Here is a 20,936-nt window from a genome sequence, read left to right as displayed (position 1 = left end):
TATTGCAAGAATACCAATTAATCACAAGGTCCTATCTGTCTGTGCTATAATGCAGAGATCGTATACATTTTCCTGTATAGAACTGTAATCTGCGGATGTACAACAGAAATAACTGATCTACACTATGCGCTCCACGTATAACACACCCAGATCGCCGGTGCAAGTTTTCGATTAGAAAAAACGTCGACTGCAAAGAGGATAGTGTCGTGTCCGGTTTCAAGTGACCATCTAACTTGCTTGTCTCCTTACCCATCATGGCCATGCAATTCACAGAATGTGGCCACTGCCAACTCATCCTTTTATTTCCGTGTCTGCTTCAAGACCTTTTCTTCGTTGATATGCTCATGTCTACGCCAAATGCACGGGGAGCGCCGTTGCCACTTCTTTGTAGCTATGGGCAGTAAGGGCTTCTTTGTAGCTATGGGCAGTAAGGGCTTCTTTGTAGCTATGGGCAGTAAGGGCCTAGGTACATGTACTTCAAAGATTGAGAAGATCTGATGGCAGTGAGCAGAGTTGTTGGCAGTGAGCGTCACTTACGAATGGATAAGCACACTGATCTCGCTGTTGTTAGACCGTATCCGAGCAAAATGTGTTAAAGTTAGTGATTGACACTCAGAACGGTCTTTGGGTTGCAATAGTTATTTGTTTTTTTCCCTTTTCCAACTCCCTCAAACTGATGAGTATACAAGTATTCGAATTTTCGGCCCGTATTTGTTCTCTAGAATGGGCCTGGTGCGAATTTTATTCAAGGAAATACAGTGCAATTGTCTGACTTTTTAATCCTGCATAGGCATCCGTTCGGCAGACTTCTGCTGGATTAATGAATACTCACGCCTACTCATTCATTTTTGAATACCCTAGCTGATTAGTTCTAGTGTGCATAAGTTTGCCTGTGTATATATGAATGTGCGTATATACTTGAAAGTGCGTATATATTTGAATGTGTGTGTACATGCGTGCGTGCGTGTGCCTGTGTGTGTGTCTGTATATGTCTGTGTTTTGGTATGTTCGTGCACATATGAAGGTCACTCGACATTGTCATCATCTCCTTTGGTTCGTGCCCATGCCTTTGTCACCCTGGGTATGTAGCAGATAACACTGGCTAGAATTGTTTTAAGTAAAAGTGGGGAGGCTTCCTGCAGTTTCATAAACAGTTCAGAGTAGAGCCTACATGCTCTCTTCCATTAACACTGCAATAGTTCAACTCATTTCTCAATAATCATTCCAACGTTTCGGCAAATTGCCTTCATCAGGTTCACAATGATGTGCAAGCTCCCAAACCAGCATTGATAAAGGCCAACAACTCCCGTGTCAGTAAGAGGGTGTGAGAAGCAGCGCGAAAAAGAGTTCAGCTAATAGCGCTAACATCGACTATCAGTGGAGGGGACTACAGCTGAGGTAAAAAAATAAAAAATAAAAAAAAATCAGCGCCGAATGTCATGATAATCAGAATTTTCTTCACTAGTTTGAGGGAAAGAGACAAACGGGAAAAGTCTGAAGAAAAAATTGACTGTCACCACCAGGACTCGAACCAGGGACCCTCGCTTGTAGCTAGCGATGCTCTAACCACTGAGCTACGGTGTAGTCGTCATCCCAGCAGAGACTGTTCAACATTTTCTTCAGACTTCGTAACTCACACTTCCTGTGAATCCACACAGGCGGGTGGGACGCAGCCCTCACTGTACCCACACACTTCACGTACACTCTAGCACGCGGGGAGCCCCAAGTCATAAAATCTTCACTAGTTTGAGGGAAAGAGACAAACGGGAAAAGTCTGAAGAAAAAATTGACTGTCGCCACCAGGACTCGAACCAGGGACCCTCGCTTGTAGCTAGCGATGCTCTAACCACTGAGCTACGGTGTAGTCGTCATCCCAGCAGAGACTGTTCAACATTTTCTTCAGAAATCAGAATTGTTGTTTTTTTAATTACATTAGGCCATCATTTTTATAGCTATGTTTCGCGTCGTCCGCACGCATACGTTTTGACTTTTTTCGGAAGAAAAAAATCAAACATGCACAGTGAGTGTACGATCGTGCGAGTCATCAGTGTGGACTGGTTGCGATACGGCGAAGCTGGGATTCAGAAATGGCCTCTAGTCTAGGCCAGCGTTGGTAAATCGTTTGTTCGGCATCTGGGAGCAATATTCTATGAGCTTACACCAGACCGCATTGATCGCCTCAAGCTGAGAGGATGCGTCGTTCCGGAGCTCTTTGCACCGCTGCTGAAGTCTCAGTACAATAATCCAGCGAAGCATGGGCACCAACGGTTGCCTCCTCTGTCCGAAGTGAATATTTACTCATGCTGATAACCCAGATGTTGTGCTTCGATGTACGATTTTTCTCTCGAATGTACACCATGCACGAGCTATTGTGCTATGTACAGTGCATGCACCTCTGATGAGATTTTTTTCCACCTCTCGCATATGATTCTGGAAGTTGAACTGACGCGAAACATAGATATAAAAAAATGATGGCCTTATGTACTGGGAACATGACTGTCCCACTGTTATACTCTGTTTATTGTCTGAAATTGTCAGCATGTCATGCATGGTACAGTATTTTTGCAATAATATTGATTGCGATCAAAAGGACAAGCTGTATCGACATGTGTGTGTGTGTGTGTATACCGCTGCTTTATTTATAATTATAGCATGAACAGGTGGAAACGATGTGCAACAATTTAGAGAAGATCAAGGAGGAAATAGTGAAGAAAAGAACAACGGAGAAAGATTCAAGCAAGTTTTCGTACAACACTCAGCAGGAATCTGTGTTGTTCTAATGAACAAAGCATGGAAAAAGGACTCCTATAGGAGCCAGGAGCCAGAATTTGAGAAATGAAACCTTGTCACAGTACTGACACCTAGAGTGTGAAGGGGAAAAATGAAAAGGCAAAAAATTAGATATGTGGGTACTAACAATCTGTGCTAAAACAACGTGAACATCTGACTAGCTACAAACTACTCGATCTGCGGACAGAACTGTTTCGTCCTACAAACGATGTGAAGAACAGCACTGGCCAAACCTGGCCACACCAAGACCACAAAGCATTATTTGAACAATTTCAAAGTGATAACACCGTCTTTCTGGACATGCGAATTAGGCTTAAAAATCGCTGACATATAGCTTCTAACGTTTGCAACTGTAAACCATAACCATGACGACCACGACACGAAAAAAAAACAGTGAAAGAAGAATCAAAATATCTACTGCAACAGTTCTCGGGCTAGTTACCAGATAGACAGCACCGCAGACTTTCTCTTATGAAACGTACGCACACTGCTGCTGTCCTGACTCTCACCACCACTCTCACCCTCACCGTCTGACTGCATCATCGCCTGACTCACTGCCCGCATCATCGCCTGGCCAATCACCACCCAGTTTTGCCACCGACTCGCCACATCTACTGTCCTTGCCCATACCACCCGCTGCAGTTGCCTCCATCCTCATCTGCTTCGCTCCTTGAATCCGTCCATGTCCGGTCAATGTATATGGCTGATTGTTCTGTTGTAGTTACCTGTTCATACTATATAAATATAGTATTTGTACACACATGCCGTTGCATCTTGTCCTCCTGGTTGAGATTTTAAAATTGTTTTCTCCTCGCTCACTGTTTATTAATGATCATTGTTTTCTCCTCGCTCACTGTTTATTAATGATCATTGTTTTCTCCTCGCTCACTGTTTATTAATGATCATTGTTTTCTCCTCGCTCACTGTTTATTAATGATCATTGTTTTCTCCTCGCTCACTGTTTATTAATGATCATTGTTTTCTCCTCGCTCACTGTTTATTAATGATCATTGGTTTATACGAGCAGCTTCTTATATACTAGTATAGTATGAGTTGACAGTCTGGTACACAGCTGTTCGAACAACCCGGGTTTGAGCCATATCAGTACCTCCAGTCTTTGCTCCTGAAAGCCTCATCAGGGCAGGCATGTTCGTCCGAATTTGCCTTTGTGCTGGGTAAGTATGGCTCTGATATAGATGGAGATCGACTCCAGTACCAGTTTCACCTGTTGCATTTTTTTCCCTGAAACCAATGAATATGAGAACAAGATTCAACAATAAACTTCAATCTCTGACTTTGTTTGTGGACAGGCAAACTGTGCTTGCAGCAAGAAACTCTGGCTAAGAAATGTGTCATCGTCCTGGTGCGTGAGCTGGAAACCAGTGATGATGCCATTGTTCGCAACAACGTTGTCATTATCTTGTGTGACTTGTGCGTAAGGTATGTATTCTGTAGCAATGCACAGTGCTATTTAGTACCATCCAGCCGCTGCTGTCTGTGCCTGCATTCAACAACCAGCCTACTTCAGAAACCGGCTTTTCATTCATAGATAGTTCTCCACAGTGAATTGAAAAATATTAATTTGCTGCTCTCAATACCTGTAGCTGTATATGTGATGTGCCAGGAAACACATGTTATGCGCAGACACGTCTTTTGAACCGCAAGAATGTGCCGCGCTGCCGCAGTCTAGAGACAAGTCTACAGCAGGCACCACTAACTGGTTAAATGGTTTGTCCTAAATTCCTAATGTGTTCTGATAATGTGTTCTGATGACCAGGTATACACAGCTTGTGGATAATTACCTATCGAGTATTTCAGCTTGTCTTCGCGATGACTCACCACTTGTCAGCCACCAAACACTGATGTCGCTCACTCTTCTTCTCAAGGTACATAGAACATGACACAATGTGTACCAGCTCATATGTAGCATTCTGTGACCAGTCAGTCCTTCTGGCCTGCTTCTTGCTTGTGATTTAGTTGGTGAATCAGTTGTTGTACATCAAATGACCGGACGACATATTGATGATGCGGGCAGGTGGCCTGCTAATTCATGTGGTCACTGTGCTCTATTGATGGGAACAAATTGCCAGCGTTTGACAACATTTGAGAATGAAGCCAAGCAACAAACACTCAGTCTGTCCCTACAGTGGTGGCAAAATGGGGAATCCAGTTCCTGAAATCCAGCCCCTGGTTTCTCGCGGTTTGGTGCACAAAGCAGCATGTGCTTGCAGTAAACCACTGGAAACGAGGGGCTGGTTTTGCATTTATGTGAACGTGCTCTTCGCTCATATGCTGTAACTGCGATGTTTGCTGGCATGGCTTGTGTGCTACAGGAGGACTATATCAAGTGGAAGGGATCACTGTTCTTCCGATATCTGATGTGCATAGTTGCTGAGAATCCTAAATCCTGCGAGTTTGGTAAGGTAGACACCAGATCTCTCTCTCTCTCTCTCTCTCTCTCTCTCTCTCTCTCTCTCTCTCTCTCTCTCTCTCTCTCTCTCTCTCTCTCTCTCTCTCTCTCTCTCTCTCTCTCTCTCTCTCTCTCTCTCTCTCTCTCTCTCTCTCTCTCTCTCTCTCTCTCTCTCTCTCTCTCTCTCTCTCTCTCTCTCTCTCTCTCTCTCGCTCGCTCTTTTTCTCTCTTTCTCTCTCTATCTATCTCTCTCTCTTCTCTTCTCTTCTCTTTTCTCTCCTTTCTTCTCCTCTTCTTTCTCACTACACCTTCTTATATTTATTCAGGTAGTTACCCCGGGCTGTCTGTGATACAGGTAGACTTCCTTTAATTCGAACCACAAATGTTCAGGCCCCAGCTTCTAATTACAAATCGACCGGCTGTACCGTATGATCGATATGCTGTGGTGTTGCTGTGGTTGTCGTAGCATACCTTTGGTTATCATGTAGCAGGGATCGATTTACTTTGATTTTTTTGGCATAGCAGTCACTGCTACACAGTTTTACAATTGACTAGCAACTCCCAGTATTGATTATCAGTTTTCCTTCATCGAAAGTTTACATGTATATCTGTACAATAGCAGGATTTTGTACAGAAGAGGACAATAGCTGCAGTTGCTATTTGCTTTTCTAAACGAACGGTTGACGTGAATATTCTACGTTAGGGTTTTCGCTTGGGCTTGTTACATGTTCAGCGTCCATCCGACTTCGAGTTCTTCACAACACAATGTCCTTCAACAGGGCAGTTCCACTGATTCCTTCCACAAAGAAAGCTCAGGAAAGCGCTCAAACGATCGTGACACTTCGTTCAAAGCGCACAGAATATTCCCTTTTCTCCTTTTCTTCATCGAAACGAATCGACACTCCTGGCGCGTCCAGTTCTTTTCCCGCTTCTGGACAGTGATCAGATTCACTGACATGTTGGCTACACGAGACTAAGAACCATCTACTTCAACTGTGCCTTGTCGAACAGAAACAAACTGAATTGAGCTTGCCAGTGAAAGAAAAAAGGAGAACTTCAAGGAAAGTCGCCGCCGTGTACAAAACTTCAAAAGACTGCAGACTGCAGTCTTGTACGACCGGTCAACCAGTGATAGCAGTGGCTAATGCAGTGTCCAAAATCAAACAGAGCGCGATCCGCGACCTGCGCGCGGCCTGAGCAGGACAGGCCAGTTGGTTGGAGTAGTAAAATACTACTCCCTAGTCAGCAGTGTGTACAACAGTCGCATGCAAACTGCACACAAACAGTACAGAATGGTCTTTGTACGTACTTCCTCCGCCCAAGCAAAATTTTCGCTTATCTTTACAGTTTTTACTGATACATTCCAGGTTTTCAGAACGGCTTATAACGACTCAGAATGAGTTGAGGAGTCATTGAACATCAAGAGAAACTCTCCAAGTCGAAAAATGTAGAGGGCATCCTTTGTCATCAGCCGACGCAGCACTTGTTGTCGGGTAGTACTTCGCACTTTCCAGAAGCGCAAATATTTTCTATCGACACTTTTTTCCCAAGCGCTTCACCTCCTTCACGAGTACGATCGGTTGTGTTTCTTTCCAGCCGAAGCTGGCGAGCTCAGTCAGCGTCGCTTTGCTGGACCGTTCACGTTGACATCAGGCGAATGAGCTGGGCGAGTCACAACCCTGTCATCGAAGCCTTTCTTTTCCAACTGTTTTGCCCAGTGCCGATTCTGGTTCATTTTGCAGTATGTGGGCGAGCGTCGCTGAGTGGCTTTCTCAGCTTCAAGCTCGCGTGCATTTTTACCGTACACACACCTTGAGCAGGATGCAATCAAACACACTAGCTTTTCGCAACATGACACCTCTGCTCTGTACTCCAGTGCCAGCAGTGGTACTCTAGCAGCACCCACCTTGACTAGTGACTGACTTCGTGTCTTTTTTACCAGTTCACTCGCATTCAACGCGCTCTACTCTAGATGTTTCTTTACTCTTTGCCGACTTCGCCGACTTGTTTGGAACTGGTACGCCTGAACGTGCAGATTTGTGTGATGGTGAAGTGCACAAGATGCAAAAATTGCTGTCAGACACCTGTCATTGGGCTGAAGGAGATAAGCGAAAATTTTGCCTGGGCGGAGGAAGTACTATAACCTCTTTTCCTGCATGTAACTTAATTCTCTCATGTGTTATTTTGGGAGACAATAACAAGCCATAGCCTCCCATACTAGTGCATTTCCTCGTTCCTGATGATGGTCGTAGACTGAAATGTCGAATGTATAAAAGAATTTCATTAAAGAGTAGAAAGCAGTGCAATTGAGGTGTACGTGTGGCTGTTAGCCCACAACATAATGAGTTCCTATGGCAAAAATGCTTCGATTTTGGGGGGTTTGAACTTTTTTCGTATGCACAAGTGCTCATTTGTCACTGCCAACCTGTGTAATCCACGCATTTTCATCAATTGATTCTTTTTGTAACCTGAACATATGCAGTACGTGCCAAATATACTTCTTCAAAAAACGACATGATATTATAGTAGATGAGTTATCCTGAGATACGGGCAAATCTGAAATACGGGCAGTGCCCGGATAAGAGACGTCCGAGTGTATCTTAAAACGTTCTAATGAAGAAGTTGTCAGTCGTCAGTCGCTGCAGCTGTCCCGAAACAATTTCAACGGAAAAGAACAGCGCTAGCTTATCCGTGTCATGAAAGCGTGTCGGAGAGCAGCACTTCGGTGGAGCATTGACAAACATTTTTTTACGACTTCCAGTCAACAGTGTAGGTGTTCACAAACATTCTCCGCACATGAGCTGGTGAGCTGGTGAGCTGGTGCGGCATAAAAGACCCATTAAGATCCACGAAGGGAGTCAGCCACCTCGAAGAAGTTGTCTTCAATCAAATCTTTGCACTTTGCCTTGCACTTTGCCTTGAATGAAATTTGGACACAAGTCAAGGTATGTACTGCTAGTAGTTGGGTTCCTTGAATGCTGCTATTGTTGATCATGCATGCCTGAAGTGTACCAGGGATCACGCTATTGTTGATCATGCATGCCTGAAGTGTACCAGGGATCAGGGATCACCTTTTCAACTACTCTTAGCTAGAGAAGGAGAAAAGAATGGACTTCGAATTGCAAGTATAGCAACTTCATCTCACTTTGAAACAAGCGCTCAGAGGACATAGTCACTGTACTGTGAACTGCTCTTCTGTACGACAACAGACTTCGGACTATCCAGCGGGCGCACTTTTCGTACTTCGAATTTCGCATTCAAATTTGACTTGAATTGACTTGCAGAAAATCGGTACAACGAAATTTTTTCGAATTACTGTAAAACATGTAACTTGAGGTGTATTAAAATTTCGGTGCCAGAGACCTGACAGGTTTCAGGTGCAATGTACTTCGTTGAAGTAGAATTAGGTGACCAGCTTTCCCATCACATACTTGAAGTACAATGCATACTCCAGAGGCTTTTAGGTGTAATTTAACTTTAGGTGCCTGGTATTTCTACCGAAATCAACGAAATTAAAGTTACACCGGAAATAGCATGTTTTACAGTTTACGGAATATTCGAATTCGAGGCATTCTACCTGTATAGGATCTGTATCTTCATGGTATTTGCTTCAGTCCAATATGGTTCTGATATTGCTCTGAGTAATGTTGTTCTGATCAATACTAGTACAAGTAGCTGCTTCAGCTATGTTTGCTGTTGCTATGTGGCGTATGTGGTGTATGTGGTGTATGTGGTGTATGTGGAGTATGTGGTGGTGTGGTGTGTTTTGCTAAATTAGCTGAGTACTGTCTAGTGCATCTGCTGCTGGCACGTCATCAGATTCTCTTTTCCACACAGTTCATGGAGTGCCTCTTTCACTACAACACGTATGAGCAACATCCCGGTAAGATTAATTTCCAAGTGCAGCTGTGCTTGTGCTTACTTTTTATTCACTGGTTTGAGGGAAAGACGTTACGGGAAAAGTCTGAAGAATAAATTGACTGTCACCACCGGGACTCGAACCAGGTTTACTTTTTAGCCCGGAGGCGTGTGACTGGTTTGACTGGGCTCCTGTATGGTATTTCCTACAAGAGACTTCTTGGTAATAAATCACAACTTTGTGACTCGAGAAAATATATACACAATATTCAGGCCATCTGTTGTAAATCCTTTTTTTTCAACGAAGAAAATGCTGGAAACTGACTGTCTTTCTTGCTGAAATTTATTCACTCAGTCCACTCCACCCTCTCCAGATCCACTTTCTTACCATCAATGACGTGGATGAAGAGGCGGAAAATTCCGAGGGGAAGGACAGTCAACTTCGCTAATAACGACTGCGGATAAAACGACAATTCGCGAATAACGACAGAATGTCCATGCCCAGAGCAAAGTCCCATCCAACTGTAATACATGTAATGAGACTTCGGGTATAACGACACTTCGCGAATAAGGACACTTTTTTGATGCCCTGCCGAGTGTCGTTGTAAGCGAAGTTGACTGTTGAGGAAAAAGTGGAAACACTGGGGCAGAAGTTCTGCATCATGGGCCCACCAACTGTGTGTGTTATGCATCATGGGCCCACCAACTGTGTGACTGTATATGTAGGACGGTAAGACATCCACAAATTAGTTTAAAACTGACCAGGAGTACTGAGATATTCTATGGTATGAAGCTGAGCTTGAGCACTGCTCGATAGCGCTGACCAACGGCCTTCCAACTTGGAAGGTTCATGGCTATAAGTGGTAGTGCCAATGGGAAAGGTAAGCGCCATCGAGACAAACACGGGCTACATTCCAAGGCTCCAAAGAATGCTGGCTTATGGCGATGACGGGTGACTGTCAGTTTTGTGCTAAATTGTGCATGTCCGACTGTTCCAGATTCATGTTTAGTTGGTGGATTCGAACGCATACCTCGTGCCCCAGTGTTTCCTCTCTTTTTTGTCCTCTAAATTTATCCTTGACTCGCCATCCGAGTTCAAAATCTCAATCCTATGGTGCCTTGTAAGGTGTGAACAATCCTATGGTGCCTTGTAAGGTGTGAACAATCCTATGGTGCCTTGTAAGGTGTGAACAATCCTATGGTGCCTTGTAAGGTGTGAAGGTGCACTACAGTACTGTGGGGCGCTGAAGAACGATCAGCCTAGAATTTCACCAAGCAATACACAGTGACTCAACTGTGCATAGGCTGTAGTACATGAAAATAAGAACGGTCTAGGGTACGAGGCTGGTTATGCAGCATACACGTACCCTGTACAATCCCTACCATGCAACTCGTACAATCATGTCACGCACATGCCAGGTACACCAGTGAAACAATTGACATAAAGTAAAGGAGAGTGTGATCCAGGATGACGAATTGAACTGTTCATGCACGAATACAATGAAAGAACATTGGGTTGGAAGAAAACGTTCGTGAATGAAAACATTGAGTTGGAGGAAAGTGTTGGTGAATGAAAGGAATGGGGTGCTAGGCAGGATAGTCGACTCAACATAGAAGAACCAAATGGAATGCTGGTGTAGTAAAGATGTGTGTTGAGATCTTCTCCCCCTCTAGTTGTGTGTGCTCACTGTGATGGCTTATTGGACGTTCTTGGAGCTCTTTGTAATGCTTCGACGAGAGATTCTACCTCCGTCTCCACAAATACAGTAGTCCCTAGGAGTAGAGGGTTAGGCAGAGCCTCAAGCTTCCGGCTGTTTAAATCAATTCCTGAAGCATTCGTGCTGATGCACTGGGCTTCCATTGCTAGGGGCACAATTCCTGAAACCCTGGACATTGCAGTTACAGTGCACTGGACTTGCAGCACTGTATACCAATGTAACAGCAACAAGCTGCTCGAAGAGGAGGTGAGGTCAACTTGAGCCAGTGTGCTCATTTTATCTACCCACATGACCACGTGCCGTTTCATGCCAGGCTGCTGCTGCTGCTATGGCCAACGTTCTTGATATGTCGACCAAACTGTACTGTTCTTTGAATCATTCCGATGTAAGCTTGTGTGGAATTAAAACTGTTTTTCTTGTTATTCGTAGCATGCAAGAAATTATGTTCTTTTATTGTTTCTGTCGTCCACAGCATACAATAAGTTCGTGCAAACTGACAAAGAGAAGAGAGTGTTTTCACTGAAAGGAGACAAGCACCTCATGTAAGGCCAGGTTTTATGTCGCATACACACTTATAAACATGTACTGCGGAACAGCGAGACTGCTGCTGCTGCTGCTGTGCACGTAGCTATCTGTTACTTCTGCTGGTCTTGCAGGTCGTCATCACCCAACTGTGACTGGACTGCATTGCAAAATTGTAATCCCATCAATGCCCGAGCATGGCATATGGAAACACTGTAAACGCCGCAAATTTCCGTTGAGCTGTCCCCTGTCATTGCTGTTCACAGCACATCAGCGCATGCTGGTGTAGGCGTTCCTGTAGATATGCGCGCAGCTATTCCTGCAGCTAGTCCTGCAGCTATTCCTGCAGCTATTCCTGCAGCTATTCCTGCAGCTATTCCTGCAGCTATTCCTGCAGCTATTCCTGCAGCTATTCCTGCCGCTATTCCTGCAGCTATTCCTGCAGCTAGTCCTGCAGCTACTGTAAAACGACAAACTTTCGCGAGCGATTAACTTTCGCGACTTTCGCGAGCAAGGTCGAATCGCGAAAGTTTGACTCGCGAATGTGAAATTTTGTACTATTACGTACTATGCGATGCGTCGATGATCGATCGTTTTGCGCCACAGATCTGTACAGTACATGCGCATGCATCACTCACTGCACTGACTGTACATTCACAGCGCTGATCGATGCTTGCACGGCCGGCTATGTCCAACCAAAGCGCGCAGCTGTTGCAACGACGGGTTACGTACCAACACCAGTCTTGCAAGTAACCGTTGAAACATTAGTTGTCGTTGGAGTACGGTGACTTGAACCAGAAGAGAATAAAACGATCGACTGGAGAATGTCTCAGTGTTGTGGAGAGTGTTGTTGAACTTCTTGGAGCGTTTGGCCAGCTTGCTGTTGCGTAGATTTTAGTGTTGTAGTGCTCGAAGAAGTCTTCAGAATTTTATCGCGATGAGTATCGCAGTGGCTCAGCAGTTCGAAGAGAAAGCCTTCCGATGATCCCTCTTCGAACGTGCCATCCTTTCTCCCAGTACTAGTACATACCTTATGGTTCTCTTTGATGCCTTGATTCCTCCTAACATTCCTTGATCCTTCTTTCATTCTTTGATTTCTTCTCTCATTCTTCATGCGCTCTGCACCCAGCACTCCGAGGCTTCGTAAAATAAAATTCTTTGATTTTCGGTGGAAGGTAAAAATCGCTAAAATTAATCGCCGCTAACTGGTCCAGTTTGCCAAAACGCTAAATTTAGCCGCCGGGCAAGTTTGTCGTTTTACAGTAGTCCTGCAGCTAGTCCTGCAGCTAGTCCTGCAGCTATTCCTGCAGCTAGTCCTGCAGCCAGTCCTGCAGCTAGTCCTGCAGCTAGTCCTGCAGCTATTCCTGCAGCTAGTCCTGCAGCTATTCCTGCAGCTAGTCCTGCAGCTATTCCTGCAGCCAGTCCTGCAGCTATTCCTGCAGCTAGTCGTGCAGTTAGTCCTGCAGCTAGTCCTGCAGCTAGTCCTGCAGCTAGTCCTGCAGCTAGTCCTGCAGCTAGTCCTGCAGCTAGTCCTGCAGCTAGTCCTGCAGCTAGTGCTGCTGCTAGTCCTGCAGCTAGTCCTGCAGCTAGTCCTGCAGCTAGTCCTGCAGTTAGTCCTGCAGTTAGTCCTGCAGCTATTCCTGCAGCTAGTCCTGCAGCTATTCCTGCAGCTATTCCTGCAGCTAGTCCTGCAGCTAGTCCTGCAGCTAGTCCTGCAGCTAGTCCTGCAGCTAGTCCTACAGCTAGTCCTGCAGCTATTCCTGCAGCTAGTCCTGCAGCTATTCCTGCAGCTAGTCCTGCAGCTATTCCTGCAGCTATTCCTGCAGCCAGTCCTGCAGCCAGTCCTGCAGCTATTCCTGCAGCCAGTCCTGCAGCCAGTCCTGCAGCTAATCCTGCAGCTAGTCCTGCAGCTAGTCCTGCAGCTAGTCCTGCAGCTATTCCTGCAGCCAGTCCTGCAGCTATTCCTGCAGCTAGTCCTGCAGTTAGTCCTGCAGCTAGTCCTGCAGCTAGTCCTGCAGCTAGTCCTGCAGCTAGTCCTGCAGCTAGTCCTGTAGCTAGTCCTGCAGCTAGTCCTGCAGCTAGTCCTGCAGCTAGTGCTGCTGCTAGTCCTGCAGCTAGTCCTGCAGCTAGTCCTGCAGCTATTCCTGCAGCTAGTCCTGCAGCTAGTCCTGCAGCTATTCCTGCAGCTAGTGCTGCTGCTAGTGCTGCTGCTATTTCTGCTGCTATTTCTGCAGCTAGTCCTGCAGCTAGTCCTGCTGCTAGTGCTGCTGCTAGTCCTGCAGCTAGTCCTGCAGCTAGTCCTGCAGCTAGTCCTGCAGCTAGTCCTGCAGCTAGTCCTGCAGCTAGTCCTGCAGCTAGTCCTGCAGCTAGTCCTGTAGCTAGTCCTGCAGCTAGTCCTGCAGCTAGTGCTGCTGCTAGTCCTGCAGCTAGTCCTGCAGCTAGTCCTGCAGCTATTCCTGCAGCTAGTCCTGCAGCTAGTGCGGCTGCTAGTGCTGCTGCTATTTCTGCAGCTAGTCCTGCAGCTAGTCCTGCAGCTAGTCCTGCAGCTAGTGCTGCTGCTATTCCTGCAGCTATTCCTACAGCTAGTGCTGCTGCTAGTGCTGCTGCTAGTCCTGCAGCTAGTCCTGCAGCTATTCCTGCAGCTAGTCCTGCAGCTATTCCTGCAGCTAGTCCTGCAGCTAGTGCTGCTGCTATTCCTGCAGCTAGTCCTGCTGCTAGTCCTGCTGCTAGTGCTGCTGCTATTCCTGCAGCTAGTCCTCCAGCTAGTCCTGCAGCTAGTCCTGCAGCTATTCCTGCAGCTAGTGCTGCAGCTAGTCCTGCAGCTATTCCTGCAGCCAGTCCTGCAGCTATTCCTGCAGCTAGTCCTGCAGCTAGTCCTGCAGCTAGTCCTGCAGCTAGTCCTGCAGCTAGTCCTGCAGCTAGTCCTGCAGCTAGTCCTGCAGCTAGTGCTGCTGCTAGTCCTGCAGCTAGTCCTGCAGCTAGTCCTGCAGCTAGTGCTGCTGCTAGTGCTGCTGCTATTTCTGCAGCTATTCCTGCAGCTAGTCCTGCTGCTAGTGCTGCTGTTAGTGCTGCTGCTATTCCTGCAGCTAGTCCTGCAGCTAGTCCTGCAGCTATTCCTGCAGCTAGTCCTGCAGCTAGTCAGGCGCGTACGCAGGGTCACCTCTAGGGGGGTTTCCAACCGAATCCCAAACAATGAGTTTTAATGTTTTAACCCTTTCTAAAGAGCCCTAGGAATTTTTCAAAATTATGCATTTTTTCGTGTTGTTTGGATCATAACTTCAGTTCTACTCACTCAATCTTCATTATCTTGGGCTTCCTGGAAGTGGAAAGGTACCAGGGAGAGAATGAGGTCGACCCCGATAGCTAGGACCAGTATCTTTGGTGTTCTCTTTTTTTGACGGGCACAATACTATTTTTGGTAGCAATTTGTGTTTGCGCTCGCATATGCGATTGTGGGTGGGTGCGTGCGCATGTGCACGCATTGGTGTGGATGGGTATGTATGTGTATGTGTCTGCCTGTGATTATAGAAAGCGCCGCAAGATCTACCAGTTTCTTTTGCAACACATGACAGATGAGCAGCGCTTTGGAATTACAGCAAAGCTTTGTCAAGAGGTATGTATCCAGTTTGCTGAGAGTGCTATACTCTACACTTTACAAGAGGCATGTATCCAGTGTGCTGAGAGTGCTCGAATGCCGCGGATAGCACCAAGCACCGAGCATGAAGTTCTGAAGAGTTGCAACAAACTAGTCTTGCACCGCTGTGCTCTACTTCTATTGTGTAGTCTACACTACTAGAATCTAAATGTCCACAGTATGCATGTGAGAGAAGCAGAGGGTATCAAATTCAAGTCCTTCTTGGATAAGGGATTTATCCGATCGTGTTGCGATCATGGCAGATATCCAGACAGATATCCGGACTGTGCGCACGCTAGCCTAGTACGAAACATACTTGGAACACTTGGTGTAAGTTTTTGCTGCTGAGACAACATTTGCGGAGTTGTACACTCTTGTGAGCTCGTGCACTCTTCCTATGGCGTACTATGTACAAGTATGTGTGTGTGTGTGTTGTGTATGGAGTCTGACTGACACAATCACGTCCAACCTGAAATGCATAGCTCTGGTGTGTCCCTGGCAGGTGCATCTCCAAAAGCTGATGCTTAGAAGACACTACTGAACATCATTGACAGATGGTTTGAGATACAGGAGCCTTGCATGCACGTGATCTGTGATTCTTGATTTTTGAGTCAGAGATTGCGGGTGCCTTTAGTATAAGTACTGTCTCTCTGTTCCCTGTGATCTTTGATAGGTTTTGTCCAGTTTTGTGGATGGAACATTGTCATTGAAGAATGGTGGATCAGATGTCCTGGCTGATGCTCTCTACATTCTATGCTGCCCGGTATGTATCCTGTCCATGTACATGAATTATACTCCTCACAGTTTTCATTGTTGTCAATGGGTGCTGAAGCGCTTGGAGGAAGCTGGTATAAACACCTCACTAATAAACACCTCACTAATTTCGTCTCTTGTTTCAGACCCTTCGGCACGTGTAAAACTCAACGGCCATCTTGGTTCAGCATTTGCAACAAACATCAGTGTTGTCCACGGATACCCCTCCAGTCTCTTCATTGATACCTACAATGCTCTGCCCTTCTCTATTATGCACAGGAAATTAAACTGTCCTCTCTTCGAGTGCGCACTGCTGACGATTTGGAAGATGAAATGGAGCAGGCTAACGTGGCAGCTGCTAACGCTAAATCCAAGCTGGTTACACAGGTATGCTGGCGTCGCTATGACATCACGTCTACGCTTTATGTACCGCTGCTGGCTAGAAGAACAACTATGCTATTGCTGCGAGTGCTGTTGCTGCGAGTGCTGTTGCTGCGAGTGCTGTTGCTGCGAGTGCTGTTGCTGTGAGTGCTGTTGCTGCGAGTGCTGTTGCTGCGAGTGCTGTTGCTGCGAGTGCTGTTGCTGCGAGTGCTGTTGCTGCGAGTGCTGTTGCTGTTGGTCTTGCTGGTGCTGCTACTGGTCTTGCTGTTACTGTCTCTGCTGTCACACGGAACAACAAAGCCACTGTTGATTTCAATAAGGCCTTTCATACCATTACTTCTCAAGTCAGTGCATGACAGTATTGCGATCAAGCATGCCAACGTCTATTTCTGCAACTTTCTTGGCTTTAGTATACTGAGAAGTGATGGTGCTAGTCAGCGCTATATACATGTGAGCGCAGTATAGGCACCACCAGGACAGCTCTTGTCCTTCCTTTGTGCAATGGGTCTCCTATTCATTGGAGTACAGGTCGAGGTCTCATGGGCTGGACGAAAATGGTGTATTAACTGATCCTATTAATTATCCAACAATGGGTCAGACTCGTCCTGTACATTGCTTTTTTGGCATTTAGAACGTGCACACACTTTGTGCAGTTGACGACTTCTTGTCACTGGCGTCGATTATTAGTCTAACAGAATGTGAATTTATGATGAGTATTAAAATGCTGGTGAAGCTTACTGTAGTTTTCTTCCATTGTCTTATGCCGTTACTGTAGCTGGTCCGAAAGAACGTTATGGAGAATATCATGCCAATCATCATCGATCTTAAGCACATGGTGAGAATACACGTGCACGCACGCGTGCACACACACACACATACACACACACACATGTTGCTTAAAAGCTGATTTGACTTGCATCCAGCTAAACGTCAGCCCAAGGAGGATCATACTGTGATGTGGGGCAGAGGTAGTTTAAGCTTGCATCTGCAGTTGCGCTCGGTGAAATGCAACCCAAAGTGCAGAACTGGCGCCCTGTACCAGTTCTGATTGCATCATTGTATTTGTACATGTGTGCATCGTCCAGGTGTATTTGTGCCACTTCCAGGGCGTCAAGGGCCGTGCAAAATGAGGGCGCCAAATGTGCACTCTGGGTCAGATTTCACCGAACGCAACTGTTCATGTAGCTTGCATTCATTTGCCCAAATGTGGTGTAAGAGGACACACAGAATTTACAGAATTTACAGAATTTACAGAATTTACAGAATTTACAGAATTTACAGAATTTATGGTGTGAACATCACTGTGCTATGTGCAGAATGACCTCGCCCAAATGCAAGGCACTTGTTAAACTTTACTAACCTATCTCTGGCTACTGATATTACAGTTTTCTGTCCGCGTGCGCATGTGTGTGCGCGCGCACGCGCGCGCGCGTGTGTGTGTGTGTCCCATATGGTGCAGTGGTATGTGCAGTCGATTTCCAATCGAGAGGTTGCGGGTTCAATTCCCAATGATTATGGTCGCACACGTCTTTCTTCTCTTTTGCATTCTCCTAACTCTTCTTTCATTCTCCTGGGTGGTTACCAACAGCCAGTGTATGCCAGAGTATGTGGTGTGGCGTGTGTGTGTAAAAAAAGAATGAAAAATGGAAAAAATGAAAAATGAAAAATAGGGATTCATTGGCCAGAAAAAGCCACTTCAATCAGGTGTGTGGTGGATACCAGGCTAAAATTAGTGGCGGTCAATTCATCAGCCTTGCAAGCTGTTGAATGGTGTAATCCCAGCACAAGTTGCTATGTCTAACATAGCTGTTCGCTATCATCGCTTCCGCGATGGGCATGTCTGAGTGTGTGCGTGCGTGCGTGCGCGCGCGTGTGTGTGTGTGTGTGTGTGTTAGAAGTGTACTAGTGTTTCCGCCACTATAGCAGTAGCAGTATCAGTTCACACTCGTGTCGCTATTGACTATTGTTGTTCCACATGTTGATGTGCAGCTGGAACACAAACGTTCGCCACTTCTCCGCGAGCTGATGCACTTCCTACAGGAGTTGATGAAGGACTATCGCAATGATGTTCAAGGTAGGATTAATGCATTCCGCCAGCACAATGTGCAGTGTTGGTGTGTACCTGTGTAAGTATGTACGTGTGTTGCTTCCCTCTATCCTAGACAGTGCCTTATTGTAATGGTATGCACAATGAGGGACAATTTCAAACAATTTCAAACAATTTCAAATTCCTTCTTTTGCCTGTTAGTATTTTAAAACTTTAAAATGAACTTTTGGTCCACGACGAGTTGGTCCACAACCAGTTCACTGTGCACAGCAGCACACTCTTGGTCCACAACGAGTTCACTGTGCACAGCAGCACACTCTTGGTCCACAACCAGTTCACTGTGCACAGCAGCACACATCTTTGAGTCTGAAGAGTCCATTCAGGGGTTATGCACGCTGCGTGGGATGTTGTATCTCTGCACTCGAGTCACGGGTGCCGCAGGCTGTTAACCATGAACTACTTCTGCTTAGATTACTGTAAGTCCACAAATTTTCGGCCCATTCAAATTTCAGCCTCCCAGGGCTAAAAACCCATTTGGGCCCATTCAAATTTCGGCCTGTACGGTACAGTGTACCGCTGCCGCCTGTATGTCACGCTGAACCTTGCAAAACAAAATTTCGGCCGCGACTAATTTTCGGCCAAACATGACCAGGCCGAAAATAGCCGAAAATGAATATGCACCGAATATTTGTAGACTTACAGTAACTCTTGTGTAACCAATGGTAACCAATGGTGACCAATGGTGACCAATGGTGACCAATGGTGCTAGTGAAGCTGATATCAGATCCACTCTTGTGTAATCAATGGTGCTAGTGAAGCTGATATCAGATCCACTCTGATTTAGCCACCCACACTAGTGGCAGCAAGAGGACATAACCCCCAAGAGTGTGCAACTCCAGCTATGGAGTCTGCGACTGCAGAACTTCACATCATGTGCCGAACCCGTACACATTATTTGCACCCTGTGCATGATAGATGCAGGGTTCCACGCAACCTTGCTTTGGGTTCAACTCTCTTGTGGTCACGTTGCACTGTTTGCCAGCGTAACCTTTTGAACTGTGTCACATGATGTAAAGTTCTGCCGTCGCAGCACTGTATAGAGGCTGTGCGTGCAGTTGCACTCTTCGGGCGTATGTACTCTTCGGGTGTATGTACTGTTGGTAGCAGGTACATGTATTACCTTCACTGGGGCCATGGGGTAAATCCAGTTCATGGAGTAAATCCAGTTGGATCCCGGTACGGATACCTTCATGCCGTCAATCCTTTTTCTGCACCTTGTCCTCACCCACTTTCAAGTCCACCCAGAGTTTGGGGATTTCAGAGGGCGTCGGACCACGTGACCAGTTTTGGAGGTCTGTGTGTGTATGTGTGTGTGTGTGTGTGTGTGTGTGTGTGTGTGTGTGTGTGTGTGTGTGTGTGTGTGTGTGTGTGTGTGTGTGTGTGTGTGTGTGTGTGTGTGTGTGTGTGTGTGTGTGTGTGTGTGTGTGTGTGTGTGTTGGTATTGTGTTTGATAGATATACTATCCGCAGATCGCCAACTTGCCCGTGAAATTGAGTATGACTTGAAGAAGTTTGAAGAGGAGGAAGAGAGACGTGCTGCCTGTGAAGCTTCAGTGGTGGCTAAGCCATGTAGTCTCACTCCTCACACACAGATGGTAAGGAATGTAGACTATGGACAGTGATTTGGTATATGATTAGGTACAACTACACTTGTGTGTGTGTGTGTGTCCGTGTATGTATGTGTCTGTCTGTGTATGCATCCATGTATGTGTGTGTGTGTCCAAATGTGTGTCTGTCTGTATGTGTCCATGTGTGTATATGTGTGTGTGTCCACAAGTGTGTTCGTGTGTGTGTTCCTGCACGAGCGTGTGTGTTACTGTGTATGTATGTTTATGTCTGTGTGTGACTGTGTGCGACTGTGTCTGTGTGACTGTGTGTGTCCGTGTTCGTGTGCATGTCCTCGTATGCCTGTGTGTGAATCTGTGTGTGTCTGTGTCCACCCATAGTTTGGTGATTTCAGGGGGTGTCGGCCGTTGGGCGGTTCAATAGCCAATTGACTGCTGCCATCACTATGTTGCCTGTCTTGTGACCTGTTCAACATGCTTTTCAGAGAAAGATGAGATTCCGGGGTTTTGCAAGCCTGATTTTTGCCTAGGTAGATATAGGTTTGATTCACCACTTTGTACATGGGGTATAAACGTGTAATCTGGCTAAAAAATGTTTTTGTACTTTTAAACCCGGATGGAGAACCTCCCAAGTTGGGTGGTCGTCGTTTCGCGTTTTCGAAGTGATCCTTGGCCGTCCTGTGCTGTGTTCCTTCATCCTTTGTCATCATCTTGTCATAGCTAACATTCTTAGTTTGTTGTGATGTTTAGCTTGTTTTTTGTCTGGAGTGCGCTCACCTTCCGCTTTCTTACGTTATTTCATAACTTAGAACCTTCCAAGTTGGAAGGCTTTTAGCAGTTGTTTGTATACATATACAGCTCTTGTTGAGAATCATAGTGACGACTGACTCCCCCTCTCCCAACGCATGCATAACAGTTACACTGCTATGTAGCTTTCTATCCAACTACTAGTGGTGAAACGAATATTCGAATATTCGAACATTCGTTCGGTTTGTCACATTCGAATATTCGTTACGTCACATTCGAGTATTCGTTACGTCACTTCGAATGCAGTGCATGTACGTACATGCACGCCGAACACGGTACAGTGCAGTAGGTACAGCCTGCCTGTGACTTTGTACTGCATGCATGCACATGTATGTCCATACTGGACTGCCAATGTTGCACATAACAGGTATGAACTTCGAAGTACCCTTACG

General features: G+C 46.0%; 2 protein-coding genes across 3 annotated transcripts in view; both read left to right on the top strand.

The window, feature by feature from the left end:
• The window catches only part of LOC135822304 (condensin-2 complex subunit D3-L-like), a 97,208-nt gene that overhangs the window by 64,848 nt on the left and 11,424 nt on the right, over positions 1–20,936 (top strand). For both annotated transcript variants that reach the window (XM_065335042.1, XM_065335043.1), the window contains exons 27-38: positions 1,025–1,081; positions 4,101–4,230; positions 4,568–4,676; positions 5,124–5,208; positions 8,979–9,083; positions 11,249–11,318; positions 14,827–14,911; positions 15,606–15,695; positions 15,965–16,072; positions 16,842–16,901; positions 18,056–18,140; positions 19,628–19,767. In XM_065335042.1, the coding sequence (XP_065191114.1) occupies positions 1,025–1,081; positions 4,101–4,230; positions 4,568–4,676; positions 5,124–5,208; positions 8,979–9,083; positions 11,249–11,318; positions 14,827–14,911; positions 15,606–15,695; positions 15,965–16,072; positions 16,842–16,901; positions 18,056–18,140; positions 19,628–19,767 (1,124 nt within the window). The remainder of the gene's footprint in view (positions 1–1,024; positions 1,082–4,100; positions 4,231–4,567; positions 4,677–5,123; positions 5,209–8,978; positions 9,084–11,248; positions 11,319–14,826; positions 14,912–15,605; positions 15,696–15,964; positions 16,073–16,841; positions 16,902–18,055; positions 18,141–19,627; positions 19,768–20,936) is intronic.
• On the top strand, positions 11,328–14,464 carry LOC135822954 (ice-structuring glycoprotein-like). The gene is made up of 3 exons (XM_065335794.1): positions 11,328–11,782; positions 12,513–13,619; positions 13,809–14,464. Exons 1-3 carry the CDS (start codon positions 11,602–11,604, stop codon positions 14,462–14,464), a joined length of 1,944 nt encoding a protein of 647 aa, XP_065191866.1. The 5' UTR covers positions 11,328–11,601.

This window comes from Sycon ciliatum, chromosome 8 (assembly GCF_964019385.1).
Source record: "Sycon ciliatum chromosome 8, ocSycCili1.1, whole genome shotgun sequence".
Classification (NCBI taxonomy): Eukaryota; Metazoa; Porifera; class Calcarea; order Leucosolenida; family Sycettidae; genus Sycon; species Sycon ciliatum.
This window is presented reverse-complemented; position numbering and strand designations above follow the sequence as displayed.

Bases quoted from the DNA above. Each gene is read 5' to 3' on its own strand.
- LOC135822954 (XM_065335794.1), top strand. From the start codon at position 11,602: ATGCGCGCAGCTATTCCTGCAGCTAGTCCTGCAGCTATTCCTGCAGCT. The intron at 11,783-12,512 runs GCGATTAACTTT...TAACTGGTCCAG, and splicing joins AAAACGACAAACTTTCGCGA to TTTGCCAAAACGCTAAATTT. The intron at 13,620-13,808 runs GTCCTGCAGCTA...CTATTTCTGCAG, and splicing joins TGCAGCTAGTCCTGCAGCTA to CTAGTCCTGCAGCTAGTCCT.